This window comes from Patiria miniata, unplaced genomic scaffold (genome assembly GCF_015706575.1).
Source record: "Patiria miniata isolate m_02_andy unplaced genomic scaffold, ASM1570657v1 HiC_scaffold_20, whole genome shotgun sequence".
Lineage (NCBI taxonomy): Eukaryota > Metazoa > Echinodermata > Asteroidea > Valvatida > Asterinidae > Patiria > Patiria miniata.
The window spans coordinates 38585729-38604533 of NW_024037059.1; the positions used below are offsets into that span (position 1 = coordinate 38585729).

General features: G+C 39.5%; 1 protein-coding gene across 3 annotated transcripts; it reads right to left on the reverse strand.

The window, feature by feature from the left end:
• Positions 1-215: 215 nt before the first annotated feature.
• Positions 216-18484, reverse strand: LOC119729053 (choline transporter-like protein 1). 3 transcript variants are annotated; one of them, XM_038201556.1, is made up of 18 exons: positions 18232-18484; positions 15897-15994; positions 11992-12099; positions 11364-11506; positions 10628-10855; positions 9555-9633; positions 9134-9197; positions 8805-8963; positions 8559-8629; positions 8058-8177; positions 7352-7480; positions 6589-6749; positions 5896-5982; positions 5515-5630; positions 4846-5012; positions 2555-2647; positions 1495-1587; positions 216-1003 (listed from the first exon to the last, which is right to left on the reverse strand). In XM_038201556.1, exons 2-18 carry the CDS (start codon positions 15936-15938, stop codon positions 908-910), a joined length of 1956 nt encoding a protein of 651 aa, XP_038057484.1. In that variant the 5' UTR covers positions 15939-15994; positions 18232-18484; the 3' UTR covers positions 216-907. The 3 variants fall into 3 exon arrangements, with proteins under 3 accessions (XP_038057484.1, XP_038057483.1, XP_038057482.1); XM_038201555.1 differs by lacking the exon at positions 18232-18484 and adding an exon at positions 17537-17586 and having other exon boundaries at positions 15897-15996; XM_038201554.1 differs by lacking the exons at positions 15897-15994; positions 18232-18484 and adding an exon at positions 12770-12877.
• Positions 18485-18805: the final 321 nt, after the last annotated feature.

Consider the following 18805-nt stretch of genomic DNA (forward strand, 5'->3'; position numbering starts at 1 on the left):
TGAACAATATTTTGAGTAAAGGGCAATGGGTCTTTCGCTCCCCCCTCACACCCCTCCCCATTTCATAGACATACATTTCGAGTGACAGTGAAGCAGTGATAGTGAACTGCACGTTTCGAATAAGTCTGCATCTGTTGCACGTCTTGTAGTTTGTGATGCAACATTTTATTGCCTTTTTTGCACAAAAGCAGTGACAGTGAACTGCACGTTTTGAGTAAGTCTGCATCTATTGCATGTCTTGTAGTTTGTGATACAACATTTTTATTGCCTTTTTTGCACAAAATCATGGAAACTCATTGCATGTACATGCATGAAATTTTATTTATGCATTTTGCTTATATTGTCAGTCTTTTTAAGCAATGATTTGGACTCTTCAGTATAAAAAAAGTATCGTTGCCGATCTTTGAAATTTGTAATCCCACAAAGAAAGGACGTTTTGGCTATTGTCTTTTTAAGACACACTGACAACAAATCATTCAATGTACATGTGTTATCCATTCCATTTCGCCTGATGTTACAGACTAATAGTGAATACAATCTGCTTTTTACTATAGGCTGTGTAAAAAATGGTTAAAAGGCTGTTCATCAAGAATATTTACATTTATAATGTTGAAAGAAAAACGGAGACAAAAACCGTGTGGATAGCATGAGGTACACCTCAGTGCCCATACTACAATCATGTACATGTATATACAAATCAATTACATTATACAATTATGGCAAGTCCTCGATGCTTTAAAGACATTACTGTTTTCAAGTTTTATAACTCGTTGCGTAATTAAAGCACTTCTGAACATGATTATTGAAACGCGGAGATTTCACTGTAGCGATTTCCAGTTTTTAAAACGACCTTATAACTATAAATTAGACTGATTTCGGGTGGTTTAAATGATGTGTCCAGAGCAGTCTACATTTTGTCGGTAGCTGCATGAAGAGCGGCTCGCTTAGTCTGTCTTTTCATGTCCTTGATGTCTTGTGCTTTCTTGGCATTGTCGACAAAGTTCTGGAAAAAGGAAGAAAAATACCTCGACAGTTCAGTACAAATCTACTTTGTGTGGTGGTCTGCGACGGTAAGATTGCGATTACCAAATGTGTCAAAATATTTCGCATGAAGAGCCTAGAAAAGGCTTTATCAACCAAAAAGAGTATTTAAACCGTATTCACATATACCTAGGACAGTTTACCAATTCCTATTGGTCGATAGTCTGTCACGTGACGGATGATAAAGACTGGCTGGCTGGTCTTTAACACGTTTCAAGTGTCAATTTGGATTCCTGTGTAATCCAGTACCGACAAGATTTTTGACCGTAAAGGTATTTATGAATGGGAAAAAATATGTGCTTGGCCGGTATTAAACACTATGTTTAAGACCAGTTGGAGAATTCGGCTAGGGTAATTATCAGCATCCAGACTCCAGCCGGTCTTTAAACAGAGTGTTTAATACTGACCAAGCACATATTTATTCCCTTTAGTAAATGTTATCCTAATATTTACCATGAGATCCTTGCTCATGTAATATGGCTTCGTGATGCCGTCATTCCTTTCACAGTCTTCACAGAAACACAGGAAAAGCGTATCAATCGCCATCTAAAATCAGATGTAAATTTCAATAAAATGGTCAAATTAGCACAAACATTTCGCTTTAATGCATTCCTAAACCATTTCTACATACAAAGTTATTTTAAAAAAATAGTTTTTAAACTGAAATAAAATGCAATAAAACTTACTTACAGTATAAAGAAAAAGCAGATGACGAGCTTTGTTTTATTCTCGATTCTAGGACTAAATGCGCTATATTATTTTTTACGTTGGATTTCGTAAAATGCATATTTGTGAATACATATCATTTCAAATACAGATATAAATGTACAGTTCCTTGCAACGTAAATGTGGCTTCCCGAATAAATGTGAACATCTTTTCTGCTTATTTCATGATAGGTTCATAAGGAGATAATATACAACATTTGCTTTTGCTGTAATTTTCAGAAAAGAATGGATTCGGGGGTAAGTATTTTGTGTAACAAAGTATTACACTGATCTGTTGAAAGTTTTGTGTCGTTAGATGCTGGAAAACCAAGAAACAAAATGCCGTTTTTTTAGTCTGGTTCCCCGACCCTGCTTCAGACAAGACGGAAGAAATTATACATCAGGGAATTGTAAGGTCACTGGGAACCAGACTAGCTGGCTTGCACCCGTTCACGGATGTGTAACCGACTGCCTATGCCGACTGCAAACAAAATGTGGACTGTGACTAAATTTGGTAAATTGGGGGCAGTATTTAAAAAAACAAATTGGCCGACCATTTTTGGAAATTGATACCAAAACTTCTCTTTTCTTGAAAATGACAGCACACCAGGTGCCATGATTTTCACAGGATGCTTGAGACTATCATTCACATCCAGTCAAGTAAGGTATTTCATAAAAATTGTGTGGTTTTGTATTTTGATGTTCGCAAATGTTGTATATTACCTAGAAATCGATTGAAAAAACCACCAAAAATGGACCGCACAGTTTGGTACTGTTTTAATGTGACGAAAATTATTTGAGTCTGTACCTCGTACACCGACAGGAAGATATGACTGAGAAGAAAGGCGAAGATGGCGGCCAATGTGATGGGTACAAATTCGTAGTGTATATCGGGCTTGTCCTGAAATACAACCAAACATGTGACATCAAACTGAAGTTAGTTAGATTGGGGAGGAAAGAAGAAGACATCTTCTAGCTGTTTCAGTAGAGAATCATTTGGTGTAACCAAAAAGGTAATTAAGCATGTTTTACAAGGAAATTGGCTTTTGCGCTTTGGTCAAACCCGTCACTGAGAACTCTGTGCTTACAGAGAAAGTGCAGGGCCCAGTTTAATAGCGCTACTTGACAGCCAATTTTGTGATATAGCCTCCGTCTATTTCATAGAGATGGTATAAGCAGTTAGCATAGCAAAAGCATGCTTAACCCAAGATAAAAAAAAATTGCTTAAATCAGTGACGTAATATAGAAATCTCCATGCGTGCGCAACAGTGTTGTAGGTCTCGAGACCGGTCTCGGTCTCGAGACCACTTTTTGCTGGTCTCGGTCTCGGTCTCGGAAGCTGTGGTCTCGGTCTTGGTCTCGGTCTCGGTCCCCTTTGGTCTCGATATTTTGGCTGGTCTCGGGTCGAGACCGGCAATATGTAGCTTTTACAGCTCGATCGATTACTTTGTGTTCACTTCGTTCAGTACCGTTGTTAGTTAAAACATTTGCTAGCCCGTAGATCAAGCTTGTTATATATCGTGGTCGGTTTGCCGGACTCGACTGCACGTTGGAAAGTCCCCAAAGTACATGTAAAGCTGCAGCAGTACCAGTCACTGAACGATTTGGAGCAAGTTCGGCATTTATCTGTTGAGTCAGGCACATAAAGCAAAGTATGAACTTGTAACAATTTATGCAATAAGGGTCAACCATTTTCGGGGATTGTGTAGTTTAGCCCACCCCTGTGGGCGTAATCACTTGCATTTTGTATTCTAATAATAAATGAGGTGCTTCAAATTAGTTTTATTTTCGACCCCACACAATGTTCTCTTTAATTTGGGACAGTATTTTGAAGAAAAAGTAAATTTTTCTACCTGATTTTCCAGCATTGAACTCACACACTCTTACCAGTTACCACTCACTGTTGCCATGAGAGTGTATGATGAGACCCCATTTTCTGGCTGCTCCTTTTGAAGTACCCCATTATTCCTCAAAAATTAAAATCCCGTTCAAAAAAAAAAAAATCCATATCTGGCACATTCTGGCTACCACCTCGCAACTTGTGGGTCTACATGTACAAGTCAACATGCTATGACAGAAATTTAAAAATTAATTCAACATTTTCCAGGTCCCATTTTTTAAAATCAAGTACACAAGTCTTATTAGAAGTTAAGTCCTATATTTATTTTAGGAAAAAAGAAAAAGAAAAAAAGGCACAATGTAAAATTAAAATTGCATCTTTAAATATCCGTTAGAAGTCATAGCTGAAACCAAGGGGTGACTGTGGAGTTTAGGATCCGAGTTCCTATAACAGATGAAACATCTACCTTTAACTTTTTACTTTTGTCACGATTGGGTGCAGACAACATGTCAAAGCCCATATTTCTTAAGTGTAACTACTTTTTGCTTAAGTAAGGTGTCATGTATCAATTTGTCAACACTGCCACTGGTCAACATTTTGGTCTGTATTCTTTGTGAATAGAAGGGTTACATTTTTCAACTATAATAACGTGTCTTGTTTTTTTATTTCGACTATTGTTATTTATTATCAGCGGTCTCGGTCTCGGTCTCGGTCTCGGACCATATTGGTCTCGGTCTCGGTCCGCCTTGAAGGGGCTGGTCTCAGTCTCGGTCTCGGTCTCGAATCTTCAGGTCTCGGTCTTGGTCTCGGTCTCGGACTATCCGGTCTCGACTACAACACTGGTGCGCAACCGTTGGCACGTCCACACCATGAAAAAGTGCTCAAGCAGCAGCATAATATTCTGCTCTAGCAAGTACAACATTTCTGCTAACTGTTAAGCAGCGCTATGAAATTGGACCTTGCAAATTATTTCTCTGCTCATGCCGCTACAAGCATAAGAATGTAATGTGACATTGAAGCACAACATTCCGTGGCTAAGCAGGACCGTGAAATTTGGCACTGGAGCCGTTTGCTTGCTTAGCAAAAAAGATATATGAAAACCAGCCACGAGCAGTATATATCCCAAAGCATTTTGACTGGTAGCCTGCTTTTTTTTTTAAAGCTTCAAGAAAATGGCCCCTGGGCGTTCGGGTAAGAAATTGATTATGGCAGCGAAAAAAGTCATCATTTGATAAAAGAGTTCATCGTTTTCAACCGACCTTTAGAAGCTGCATGCCCACGACCACCACCGCAGCCACCACCACCGCCTTGCCGAGTAAAAGCACGAAGTCCCCCACGGAGTTGATGGCAGCGACCCGCAGGGCGTTGGAAACGATGAGAGTGAAGGCCTTCCGTGCGGCCTTGCAAAAACTGTAGCCGTATATAGCTGGGTAGTATAGGAGTGAAGATTAATTGAATTTGAAATTGGCAAGTGAAGTTTAAAGTGGAAGATTCGTCTGCATAATCGTAGTCAAGAAGACGGTCATTACAAGTCAGGTACAAGTCGTACAGTCTAAAGTCAAGCTATTCAAATGCATTGTGACAAAGATACTTTGTCGTCATTGTTCTTTCCTTGTTATACATGTGACCAGACTTGTGACTTGACTTATGATTGACTCGTGACGTGCAAATGTGACAACGTGACTACACCATACTGCCTTTGCGATATACATAATCATTTTTATATTACCAAACGGTGTTGTTAAACGTTCGTTGGTTAGCATTTTTTAACAACAAAATCGAGGGATCCCAACTAACCAAACTTTGAAATGGACTCGGCATTTTGAATACGGAGTATAACATAAATAAGGCATAATTGTTGAGCTCTTTCAAGAAAAAGACAACTTGACAATTGTGATTTGTAAAGACAGCTATGGTTTTGACTGTACCGATTTCAATGTAGGCATTTCTGTTGATGAAGCGGAGGACTTTCTCGAACAGCCAGAGACAACACTGAAGGCACTTCAAGATGTAAGCCACGATGTCGCTCTGTGAATGTTTGAGCCTGCGAACCAAGATAACATAAAACAATTTTTAAGGATTAATCGCCTGTGATAAAGCGGTCCAACAATTAATGCAGAAAACTTCGGGTGGAAAGCATTATGAGACATATTTCAAGCAAAATATTCCCCAACAATTTTATTTTGCAAGACACACGTGCGGATACAGTCAAGCGAGTTGTCGGGTTAAACCCATGCCAATTCAATGTCATGCTGCCACAACACTTTTTTTTATCAAAGAACTGTCGATTCCTAACAATCCGTACAAACCTGTTTTGGATATAGCCGAGTATGATGCGAGCCAGCATAACCAGTGCAATGATGAAGGAACCAAAGGCTAGAGATCCCAGATGATATCTGCAAGAATGCAAGAGGTATTATAAGTTATTATGATTGAATAGTACACGTATACATTAATGCTGTTAATGCGATGTCGAAACACAGTCTGTTCTATCTAACTCCTGAAATTTATAAAGAAACGATGAGATTTTGTTGGTATAAAGGCATACATTTTAATAATCATCATTTTGTTAATCTCCAAGGAGCACACAATCTCATAAACGAATGTTCTGATGATCCGAAGTCAACTATTCCCGATGTAACAAATAGCAAACGTGAATGACACAAAACTATTCTTTCCCATACAAGTTGTTTTGTGATATTTTAAGAGAGCGCTGTTTAACCATGCATTAATGGTTAAACTGGAACCTTTTCCCCAAACCTCGATTTCGTTACAGAACTGGTTCATTTCTGACTACATCTCTTTTCAAAGTTTTTTTTTATATTCCAACGATATAAAAAATTCCAAGCTTTGGCCTCACAAATGCAATGTGTTTGTGGCAGAAAACAGAGCAAAAAGTGTTTCCCCATGTCAGGGTCTGAAAGCCTGAAGCTGCTGAAGCCTGTAGCCGAAGCTGGGGACAATTAAGCCAGCGTTTCAAAAAGCCATTAATATCACTGCACCTGATAATGCGCTGGATTGATTTCAGGATTGGCCAGTTGAGACGACTCTTGTCCCGCGCAAAGAACCAGGCTGCAACAGCGCCCGCTATGGCGCACTGCTGGCAGGCAACTAGGAACTGGGAGCCCCACAGCAGGCCGAAGAGATGGTACCACCACATATACTGAAAAAGAGGGAATTCAATTCAATGGACAAAATCTTTATGGTAATCTCTCCTGCCTATGGTGGCCCATTGGGGACACAACAGTATTCACATAAGGCTAGTAACAACTTATGCCAGAGCGAAAATAGTCCACAAATAGCCCAGAAATTGCGATGCCATAAAATCAATGTGCGGCTTAAAACAATCGCATCGTAGGAGAAAAATCACAGCTCTGATGTACTAACTCGGCCAAAACAGGATGACAAAACACAAAACAGAATGACAAGGACAAGACCAAAACACCACAAACAGATATACATGTACTATGGGACTGACAACACACTGAATGGATTCCGATAACATAAGGGAAAAGTTAAACTGAAAATAAAAAATTATCAAAGAGTGAAAGAAAGACAAAAAATAAGAGTAAAGAAGAGAAACTCAAAGGAACTATGTCACAAAATGAGAGATAAGAGCTTGTTTATAAGATCGCTTGAAACGATCTTATGTAAATTGCCAACCTGATCTCATCAGCTCATTCAACTAAGTGAACAAACAAAACAACAGCCAGATGAACTCTGAATCTTTTGGTTTTGTGCATGTGTGCCTAGGCCTATACTTACTGGTCCTAATTCGTTGGATTTGTAGGTAACAAAGCCGGTCTCGTTGTCAAGTTCGGGCTTGCCAGCAGTCACCAGGTACAGATACACGAAGCCCCAGTAAGCACATAGAACTGCCATGGCAAGAATCGTCTACAGAGCAAAACAAGAGGTAACCTTATTTTGCCATAAGGACCAACGTAATGTTCGAGCTTGAGGATAATGAGCCTTGTTCGATGAAGAGCTTCAATTGGTACTGCAGTGGAGTTATAAGTTTTATTAAAACTTGTGCGAAGTTAGTATCACATAGGTGTTTTAATGTACAGGCATTAATTGCAGTCACTGTGTGGACTTGTGAACAAAAGATGTCCACGCACAGTGCAGGATAGCAAAGCGATGTGTGGACTTGTACAGGTCCACACAAGGTTTCCACCTCTCTGAAAAACAGTTTAAGAGGTTTTTTGGGTTAGGGATATCAATCGCAAAATAAAGAGGGGCACTCAAGGAAATCATGATCAAAAAAGAGAGTGTTCTCAGCGCGATTAAAATGAGTTTCTCCTCCGGTTTTTCTTAACTACTCGAAAACAAAGGAATGTCCACACTAGTATGTAACGTAAACGGGTGTCTGCTGGTTCCAAACGTAAAGAGATTATTTCTGTTTTGGATAGACGTCATACCTCGGAAAGAGATAACGCAAAACAACCTTTTTAATTTCCAACAAGTATTTTACCCAGACAGGTTGAAGAAGCAGGAACGGAATATCTGCGACAGCCTTGCCGGCCTCCTTGAACAGCGCCACCACAAGGGCGATGCGTTTGCGCATGACGAGTAGCACCAAATGCAGAATGACCTGAAAAAATTGTGTAGAAGAGTGAAGTATTGTAACTGAAATAAATAAGATTACCAAACGGTGTTACATTTGCCACCACGGCAATATGTGAAGTGCACTGTTAATAGCATAGCTCACAATTACAAGAGTTCAAAAAAACTGTAATGGTGATTGTTGTCAAATAATTTGTTGATTTGGTGTTAAATAATTTATTATTTTGTTAAATCCATTGCAATTCAGTTTTTAACTGCGATAATGGATGAAATAAACCAATATGAATGAATGAATGAATGAATGAAACGAACAAAAAGAATTATTTTGTGACGGAAGCTAAATATTGACGACAGCAAACAGGTATAAAACCCCGCCTCGAAATATCTTGAGCAAAGCAATGTGACTCACCGTAACACCACTAGCGATTCCAGCGTAGGCCAGCATGGTCTTAACTGTGTGCTCTTGATTATCTTTCGGAGCTGAACAAAATAAAATAAAGTAAAGAGAGGTTGACACTCGATCTTCGGATCCAGTTTAATACCACAGGATCATTAGAATGGCAATATTAAAAGCTTGTTTATCAATATGATCATTTTCCTCGGTTGCACACCGTTATTCTAGCACATCCAAACTTGAACACCCAAAGGAACTCACCATTAGCTGGCAAAGCGTCTAGGATCGATTTTTCCTGCCACCAACGATACCACAGGTATCCGGTCCCACCCGAGCTCCCGATCATAAACACAAACACCATGGTCCAGATAAGGACACCAGCGAAGAACCGGAGCAAAATCAATACGACTATGGCTAGACCTGAACAGAGACAAGAAACGTTCGCGTCAAGACTTTTTTTCTCAAGAAAAGAAAAATCACGACCAAAAGCTTAAACCTCTGCTCGAAACACAGAAACAACTTAAAACAAGTATTGTTTTGATATACAGGAAAGGAAAAAGTAAATAGAAAAAAGCAGAGATAAGTCTTACCGAATGAAATCAAACAAAGGTAGAGAATCTCGCGCCAGGAATTTTCGACATCTGCCACGGCTCTCTGAAGGTACGAAGACAAGAGTGTATTTTAGGCAAAGAACAACTGTTGTTGTAATTTCTGTCTCTTTATAAAGGCGTCGCTGTGTTTCTTCCCCCTGTGCAAGCCACTTATTTGCATCATACGTCTTATAACATAGTTATTATACTAGGTGTATGTATCTACAATTTGGATTGTTTTATTCTTCAAAAAGACACGGAATGTCATGTGAAGTAATGCATCGAAATGGCTGAAATTTCGATAGCAGAATCTATCTTGGATAATGATGACTAGTTACCATGTGGCCAAACTAATCTTAGTTATCAAACTAAGTCATGCTAATTACTACATCTAGTTACAGAAATCACTAGCAACGTTTACCTTTAACCAGTCGCTGTCAAGCAAGGAAGACGCGATGCCAATGGCGGACGATGGAATGCAACGGTTGAAGATGGCAGTGCTATTCGAGGAGAATAAAAAATGGAAATTTTTTTAAGGGAAAATGCAAATATTTGATTAAACGGTCACTTTATGTACGAAACGGCCTAATATTTAGGTTTTGTGGATGAGAAAAGGAATCGTCTCCCAATCTGTACACAAGTTGATATGATTGGTGAATTTTTTAAAAGTCAAAAACGTTAGCACGGGATTGTGATTTTTGGTAAAATTTCTAATTTTATTTTCTGAATTGAGAAAGAAAGAAACGGTTCCATTTGAGTAATTCAGGCGAATCGAACTGAAGTCAAGTTGGCTTGTTGCCAATTTCCTCGCAGTCGACTTCTGCAACCCAGGGCAAGTTCGAGCGCCAACAAATGGTTGGTTAGTGTCAAACAGTGCGCATGCGCTGTAACATTAAAGTGCGAACGACTCTAGTCGAATCATTGTCAACATTATGGCGGTCACGAGTATGTTTGGATTGTTTACGTTCTTTGACCTGTTGAATGAACCAGAAGATACCTCCGAGGTCCATCAGTACGTGGCACAACTCGCTACCTTAAATTTCTTGTCAATGGTTCCCTTTGCACTTAAGTATTGGAACGAAACGAGGCTATTGATAGCCAGCGATGCGACCAAGCCCAATAGGCTGGTTCCAAATAAAAGTAGTTGACTAGTGTAGTCCAACCATCGTCGACTAGACAGAGTTCAGGCTAACTTAGTCGAACTATGGTTAACAATAGTTCTTGCGCGAACTCGCCCCTGGTTTCGTATCCAACAGAGAGGTCGATATCATTGTCTCTGAGGTGCCTGTGTAGTTTAAAGACATCCTTGTTTTGTTACCAGAAAGAATTTGGAGAAATAAGAATAACATTGACAAAGAAAAGGTATCTCCTAGCATAATGATGACCTGATGCAATCTGAACAAGATTCGAGCTCACGCCACAGCAGGCAGCCTTGTCAGACTAACCGGAAATCAACTTATGAAAGATTTCAACAGGATTCGAACCCAGACTCACCTGGCATCCAAAGGTGTACCAGGGCAAGCGGCGAGGTGACCTTGCTGGGCCGCGGCGTAGTCACTGGGCTCGAGGTTGTAGTCGCACAGGAAGATGGAGCGATTCTCGGCCAGCTCCGTGATGTCATTTTTGATCAGGAGGGCAACATCCGGGCACTCGGAGACACACAGCATCTTGGTGGGTGTCGCTGGGTTTATAATTGACTCCGGGTTAAAGGTGAACACGTACCTGAATGGAATAAAGAAACAGATTATTTCGCATGAACGTACATGATCACACTTCGGACAGTTTTGACAAGATTGATGTGAGACCTTTTCCTTTTCCGAGGTAAATGACTACAATTTGACTTCACGAGTAAGATTTCGTATGTCCTTCCATCTCTTTGTGTTGTGTTTTGGGGATGAGATAGCTTACTCGATGTTTTTAACAGTATACCAAGTTTATCTTCAAAGTAAAGGTATACAGATAAAGGTTTACAGTGCTACCGCAAAACATGTATTCATTCCGCACATGCACAATGCAAATTGTTTCCTGTTACAATTTTGTTTATGACTTTAGATATCAAAACTGTACGTACTATTAAAGTTATCTTACAAAAAGAGACAGACATGGGCGTCGGACGACTTTGGACTACTTTTGTTGGGTTGCACCACTCCAAAAATTACATCCTCAACAACAGATTAAGACAAAATTTAAGTGAGAGTAGGTATTACTGCAAGGAAGAGGGGATACTTACGGTCTATCGATCAGGTTTTGCCCGGACAGGTTGACCCCCGGGATTAGCCCGTTGTTCTTGCCACAGACGTTGCCGTAGCTATCGGCGCCAAAGATGATTCGCTCAGGCTGGCCGTCCATGATAGACACCACGGCAATGTATCCCTGGAATGAGAGAAGAGATTTCTGGAAATAAATATCTTGACATAGCTATTTGCCAAACCTTTTTCAAAGTTTGTTATCAGTGGCCTTCAAAATTGTAGAGAGTCAATACCTTATCGTCATGTTTAACCTTATAATGTCATCGGTTTTGCATGGGCATTTCGCCACACTCTCTAAATTCCAAAGAGTGAAAATTCACTCCATTCGAGTGAAGATTCACTCCCACAGTCGGAAACTAGGGACTAGACGTTTTAGAGTGAAATTTCTTCAATCGTAAAGATCGAGTTTTCACTCGAGCTTCGACTGAAGTGGTTCTTTTTTTCAGACTATTTCAATCGAAAATGAGAGTGATTTTCACTCTAAAACGTCTAGTCCCTAATTTCACTCTTTCGAATTTAGAGATCAAGTTTCTCATCTGTTTTGGGATGTTTGAAAAGTTATTAAATGTCACTTATATTTATTGAGTATTAGGCGGGTGTTTTTCTTACCATTCCAACCCAAAAGGCCAAGAAGAGAAACAGGCAGATGACGTCACGGCAGCTGCGGTCGTCAAGGGGACCGTCAAAACCATCATCAACTTGCTCCACTCCGTCACCCTGCCAGACGAGAAAGAATCAATACATGGCACCTCATTCAGGAGACGGCCATAATAGATCGTGCTCCCTGAATCCACGGTACATTTGTTTACAATCCAGAAATAAAAGGCTTCTAGCTATTTTGTAATGATCGCAAAAATCGAACATTATCTTGCTTGTGGGGAAAAAAACACCCCACTACCCAAAAAATCGAGACGATTCTTCAGTAATTTATTATTATTATTTTTATCAGAGCTCTTAATGGTTGAGGTGTAATTTGCTTTTATTGTATATAGTTTTCATCACCCACCATCTTAGGTTAAAGAACAAAGGTCTCCTCGCCTCGTTTTCGATTCAATATGCCGGACACTGTTTAATTTCATCTTTAATGTCCTCTTTGAAAGTTCAATGAGAGGATTTGGAGTTTAGTTCGAAAAAACATGTTAAGACTATTATGCGTTCACTACATACGTATTCAAAAATGTTCGCCTGACGAACATCTCTTAATCAGTGCTATTTACATTGTTTTAATTGTCATGATGGAGGCTCAATTCCTCTACATTTCATCATCTTAAGTACATTTCGTAGTCACATTTTACCAATTTACACCAAGGAGCATGCTTTGCCTTTTTCAAGCACAATACATCAAAAAATAAGCAGAAAACATGTGGAGACAAAGTGTTTCATATACCCCGATAGTGGTTTCTTTATTTGCACCCGTTCCCGCCTCGTTTGCGACCAGATCTCCACCAATCGGAGCTGTCACGGTGTACTTCACACTCATTACTTTTCCCCGGCCTTTAATGTCACATGGGTTGTTTTTGGCGTCGCCCCCACAAGCAACCAACATCGCATCGCCGAGTCGACAGGTTTTGTGGCGCGTTCTATGCGTGTGTTGGTATCCGTTTCCATGCGCGTTTTATTAGCACGCGTATGATTGAATCGCGCGCGTGCGGACGACAAAAGAACAATGGATGTTTGTGAAGAAACAATGACATGCAAATATTTCTGTTACGTCACAGTATCACTTTTAGACTGGTACCACTGTCTTTTTTTCTTTCAAGTTGAAAGTAAGCAGTGATGTTCTTCGAAACGTTTTGAAAATATCAAATTTTTTTATTTTAAAGGAAAAGAGCTTATCAGTGTACAACGTTGTGAAACTTTAAATCAGAAAGGTTTTCAACTTTAAAGAAGTAGTAAAGGCAGCATTAAAAATTATTAATGAATCGTATGAGCACAGTAGCAATTTTTTCTGTTGTTGATTTTATCCCTATATGCTGTTTTCAGCTTAAATTTCACATTACAGTTACTTCCTCAGTAAAAAAAACAAAAACAAGCTCGATCGGGAATATCTCGGAAGTTGCGGGCCAATTAATTCGTGTATATCCATGAGTTACATGATAATGCCAAGTAATTTCAGGCAGGAGTAGTGTTTTGAGTTAAAGAAAACAACAGGTTTTGACCCCAGTGACCAGATGATGGCCTTTGACCCCAGTTTGTCATGTGACATGTTGGGGCTGGGCTACTGATACTGATACAAAGTTTGGTTGAAATCGGTCAAAATGTGTAGGAGCAATAGACAATGTCAACGTTTGTTACTAGCTATATAACGGACTAACGGAGAGATATGATGACTTGTTTGGCTGCTATCCTGCAGCTAAAAAGAGAAATCTGCTGATTAGCCTATGGCTTTTAAATATAGCGTTCTTTGTAATACTTTGAATTTTGTGTGTTGCCTTGAGGGCCAAGGTTTTTCAGCCACTGTATCGCAAAAAGAAGAAATGTTGGTTTTATAGCCTCGACAAAAAGTACATAAACCGCTCAGCTAGATTGCCGTGTGCTTAATGACCCGCGCTTCATTACACGCATTTCATACTAATGGGAATCTACAGCAAATACAATGACAAATGGGAGGCAATTAGTCAACTCAAAAGATGTCCACTGCTTTCGAAGGCAATAAAATCGCTTAATTTATGAAATAGGTGACGTTGAGCTTGTGGTTAGACTTGACACAAGTCCATTCAAGGATCCGGTCCACGCATCTTGGCAGTCGAGTTCAGATCATTTTCAATACTCAAGGATTAAATCCTCATACTTCAAAATCTGTACAAAATCATTCAACATGACCAGGACTACTTCATTCTTTCCATAGTGATAATTAAAACCTATCGTTTGCATGCAGAGCAATCGCAGTTGATAAAGCTTTCTTAAATATCACCAAAATGTTGTCGAGTGCACACAACTCCTAATGATAAGAAAATACAGTACAGTAATAGGAAGAGTTATGTACATGTACAGGGAAAGAATAATTCCACTGATAATTCCTGGTACACAAGGAAAAGTGCTTGATTCCTTATTGGAAAGAAACACGGACTATGGAGGGAAAAAAAGATTGGAGGGTGTTAAGATCAAAGGAAGGAAACAACGAAAAAACAAGCAAGGCAAAGATTAACAAGAAAATGCAAGCCTTGTAAACAACACACAAAACTCTTATTCACGAGTCGGCCATATTAAATTGAAAGCGAGGTAAATCTTCATCTTTGAAACTCGCGAAGAAAAATGAAATCAATGACATAAAGTTAATGACAAATAAATACCATTCTTCTTTTATGAATAATTTAACATTTGTGATTGAATATACCCAATATTTTAAGCCACATTAACTAAAAAATGAAAATGAGGCTACAAGGCATAAATAGTCTGGCACCATCCCATTCAACAGTTCACAATTTATACAATATCTTCAGGGAACACGACAAAAATGTCATCCTCGTGAATGAGGTCCATTCAACTGATTTAGAATGGCTATTTACTGGGAGTCGTTCCGTGAATCTGTTGGCATCTTGACCGTATTCAGCCCATTACGGGTGAACCTACACGATTGCACTGCCCGGCACTCTTTATCAGCCTAAACCAGACTACATGAATAAGCCACAAGTGATAGGTGAGTCAGTCAGTCAGTCAGGTACGCACACAGCAAAAACTGTAGTGTTAATTTAACACCGTTTGGAATCCACATAGGACAACACCAGTAAAATTTAACACCAGATGGTCCTATATATATATATAGATACCAATGGTGTAAATTTAACACTGCAATTTTGCAGTGCAGAGAACACTATTCGGTGGCCTTCTGCAATTGGGACCAGCAAATATTTCATTAAAGGGAAGATACAACATTTGCAAACATAAAAAAACCCCGAAATGATCAAATTATCACGAAATACCTTACTGAATTGTTAGGTACTGACATTCTAAAGCATCCTTCAAAATCGTGGCTCCTGGTGTGCTTACATTTTGAAGAAAAAATGTATTTTTCCCAACGCTGGTCGGCCGACCAGCGTTGGAGAAAACTGGCTTATTTCCAACAACTGTTCCTAATTTTTCATATTTAGTTATTCTGACTTTTCTTTGCAATTGATTACATACCTATGAATGGGTACAAGCCTGCTAGACTGATTCTCTGACCTTACAATTCCCGAAAGTGTATTAATTGCTCCGTTTCATCTTAAGTGGGGTCAGGGAACCAGACTACAAGATCATGATAGGTTTTCTTGGTTTGTCCAGCATCTACAAGCCCAAAACGTGAAACAAGTCAGTTTAACAATATTTTCTCTAACATACTAATCCTCCAAATCCATTTGTTTCTGAAAATTCCAGCAAAAGCAAATGCTGTACATTCCCTTTAAAGTAATGTGACTCAGGGGTATATACTGAAGATGATTAATCTTGTTTGTCGGAAAAAAAGTGCATCCGCGTCGGTCAATGTTAATCTTTAAGAAAGAAAATCCACGAGAGTTATCTACTTGTACACCTACCTTTAAAGGTTTAACGCGAGTATCGCAATCGCAACAACCCATGGTGGTTGTTTATGCTTGGGATCTACATGACGTCATACTGCAAAGTGGCTGCCAAACTCTGAATTTAGAAAATGTAAATGAAACATGTCAATTCAAACACATTCAAAATGAGGATGTTGTACCTGCGCCTGTGACTGCTTAGAAAGCTTCTCTTAAACACCGTCAGACTACCGACGGTTACCCTTTTGTATACAGAAAGTACTATGTTGTATATCCTTGCAAGCAAGTTCCTACCTTTAGGCAAAGGAGGCTTTGTAGAATAAGATTTGGGAATGCCTATTACGGTTCTGCTGTAAATGTCAGTAAACAAAATTGATCAACATTTTTAATCACTTTTATTCTATTTCAAGTGCCGTATAACAAGCACCTGTTACCGCCATTTTGAGGAGTCAAGATCGGCCCAAGGTGGTGCTGCGTAAACAAACATCTCTTATTAATGCTGCAAATCTTCGCTCGACGGATCATCTGTAAAATTGTATTCAGGAAAATTAGGACACAGTTTTCCGTATCAATGGAAATATAAAAGTGTGAAATTTAAAGGAAAACCATTTTTTTTTAATTATGGTATAATTATGGCCATCTTTGCGATGATCAGACATTGGGGAATGTCAAAAAGTGTTATGAATACGTGCGAAAATTTCTTAACCAACCCCAAATATACATCTTTGTCTATTTTATACAAAATGATAATAAAGCTACAGTAACTCACATGTTGAAGAGGTATCTGTTATAGAGAAGGCAGCCCGAAAATATCCTTTATTAATACCTTTGAACCATTTCTGCCACTAGTCTTCGCAGAAAATTATGTGTGGAAAATTGAAAAGCGAAAGCGCATCGTGAAGACGGTCGCAATACACAACAGCCGGGTTGTCTCGTCGAAAACCATTTAATAATTCAAGACCTAATTCATTTTTTTTCATGCAAAAACACCCGTAACAAACTAATGAAGCAACCAAGAGTTGCATTGTGCCTCTCACTTTAAAGCACACCATTAGGAATGAATTACTAAAGGGAGAGATATCGATCATCGTGATGCAGCGCGGGTAATTCCATTGTTGTCTGTATAGCTTGTCAGGTGAGCGGAGATCATGGTAACAATAGAATTAACATAACATTAACAACGGCTTGTGAATAAAAAATCCAGTCGATATTAAGCTTCCCGTATACATGTACATGTATATATGTATTATTTTTGTCGAAGTATCTTTTGGTGTGTCTAAAACAAACTTGGATTTTTTTGTTTTTTTTTATTTAAAAAAAAGTTTATTGTAAATATATGCAAAAATGAACTCATTAACAATTACCTCTTGACTCTAAATTCAATGTCTTGTACGTTTGTTTCTGGTATTTTTGTAGGCTTTCTGCAGCTTTTTCTTTGCATTGATTCCTTCTTTAAACGCAATGTTTTCTCAGTCTTTTCTGATTGTTTTTTGATTACTCAGCCCAGATACGTCCGGGACATCCTTAATTTCTGTATCATATTATTATCTTTTTGAAATTTAGATCTACATAGTTATTGTGAAGCACTGGTCAGACTACCCAGGTGGAAAAACAAAATGCCAAAAATACTTTTTACGCCAAACAACTATTTTCCTTACCTCTGATGTGAAGTTATAAATGCTCCTTTTGGGAAAAAAAGTGCGGATGTTTCGGATGTTTGTAACTGTTCACATCTTGTGTATTATCTGTGTATATTATACCAATCTCTGAGAAACAGCGCGTCGTTTTGATCCGTCGCCAAGTGCAGCCGCGCGTCTGCGTATAATACGCGTATAATCTATTGTTCTTGAGTGTGACGAAAGGTACGCATTGTGTCCTATCCGACGCGTCATCATGCCTGGTAGAACGAAAGCTGATAATTCCTGCTGCTAGAGTTTGTCAAGTTAATACATAAGACCAATACGTACTTGGTACTTGGTACTTGGTTGGTTCTTCTCCTAAGGACTTCCACAAGGGAGTATTAACAAGGAGGCCAGAAACACCGGGGCACTCGAAACCCCTTCTCTGAGTGTTACTGGGTTATTTTATGTGCGTTAGTCCTGAAATACAACACACAGCTTAACGTCCCATCCGAAGGACGAAGCAATAATGGTTAAGTGCCTTGCTTAAGGGCACAAGTGTCCGAGCCCGGGCTCGAATCCACGCCACTGTTGCCCCTGAAACAACAGGGCATGAGTCCGGTGTTCTTAACCGGTAGGCCATGACACTCCACGTTGTAAGTGTATTAATACAGCACTTTTCTCTCTATTCTTGCGGTTCTTTCTTCGAAAATGACACCATCACACAGGCCTACCTTGACTGAAGAAGAGCTGGATCTATTCCACGAGTCAGTTTCAACATTACATGCCCATGGCTACACGCACTTATTCGGGGATTTGACTCTAGAATTATAGAGTGATTAAGACACCATCAGTCCATCGAATCCATACGCAGACAGAACTATATCTTCAAGGATTAAAACCCAGTCTGGCTTCTACGTGTACAGTCCGTATTAAACAACAACCACTAGCGACACACAGACATTAAGGCGAACACTGCTGGGGGTATTATAACGCAGAGATCAACAGGTCCTTTCACTGCAGGAGACATTACCAGTCTACCGCGTCACTCGTTACCATGGGTACGGTTGTCATTGGTAGGCCTGGCTCATTGTAATTTTGTTCTGTAGGCCTTCTTAAGGTGACCAACCTCCGTATCCTCTTTGGCAGTGAAACGCCACTAGATGGCGCACTTGCTTCAAATTCTGAGCGAATACGGGCGCTTACAACCACGTCATTTTGCGGCGAACGAATGGGGACGCTATATAACCACTCCATATTTAGGTACAAACTGCCGGACACGATTCTCCGTCAGGTTGTTGAAATAGG

Excerpts from the sequence above, each read along its gene's own strand:
- LOC119729053 (XM_038201554.1), bottom strand. The coding sequence starts at position 12,862 with ATGAGTGTGAAGTACACCGTGACAGCTCCGATTGGTGGAGATCTGGTC. Across the intron at positions 5,013-5,514 it reads AAATGCCTACATTGAAATCG|CTATATACGGCTACAGTTTT; the intron begins GTACAGTCAAAA and ends TATACTACCCAG. Across the intron at positions 1,004-1,494 it reads ACATGAGCAAGGATCTCATG|AACTTTGTCGACAATGCCAA; the intron begins GTAAATATTAGG and ends TCCTTTTTCCAG.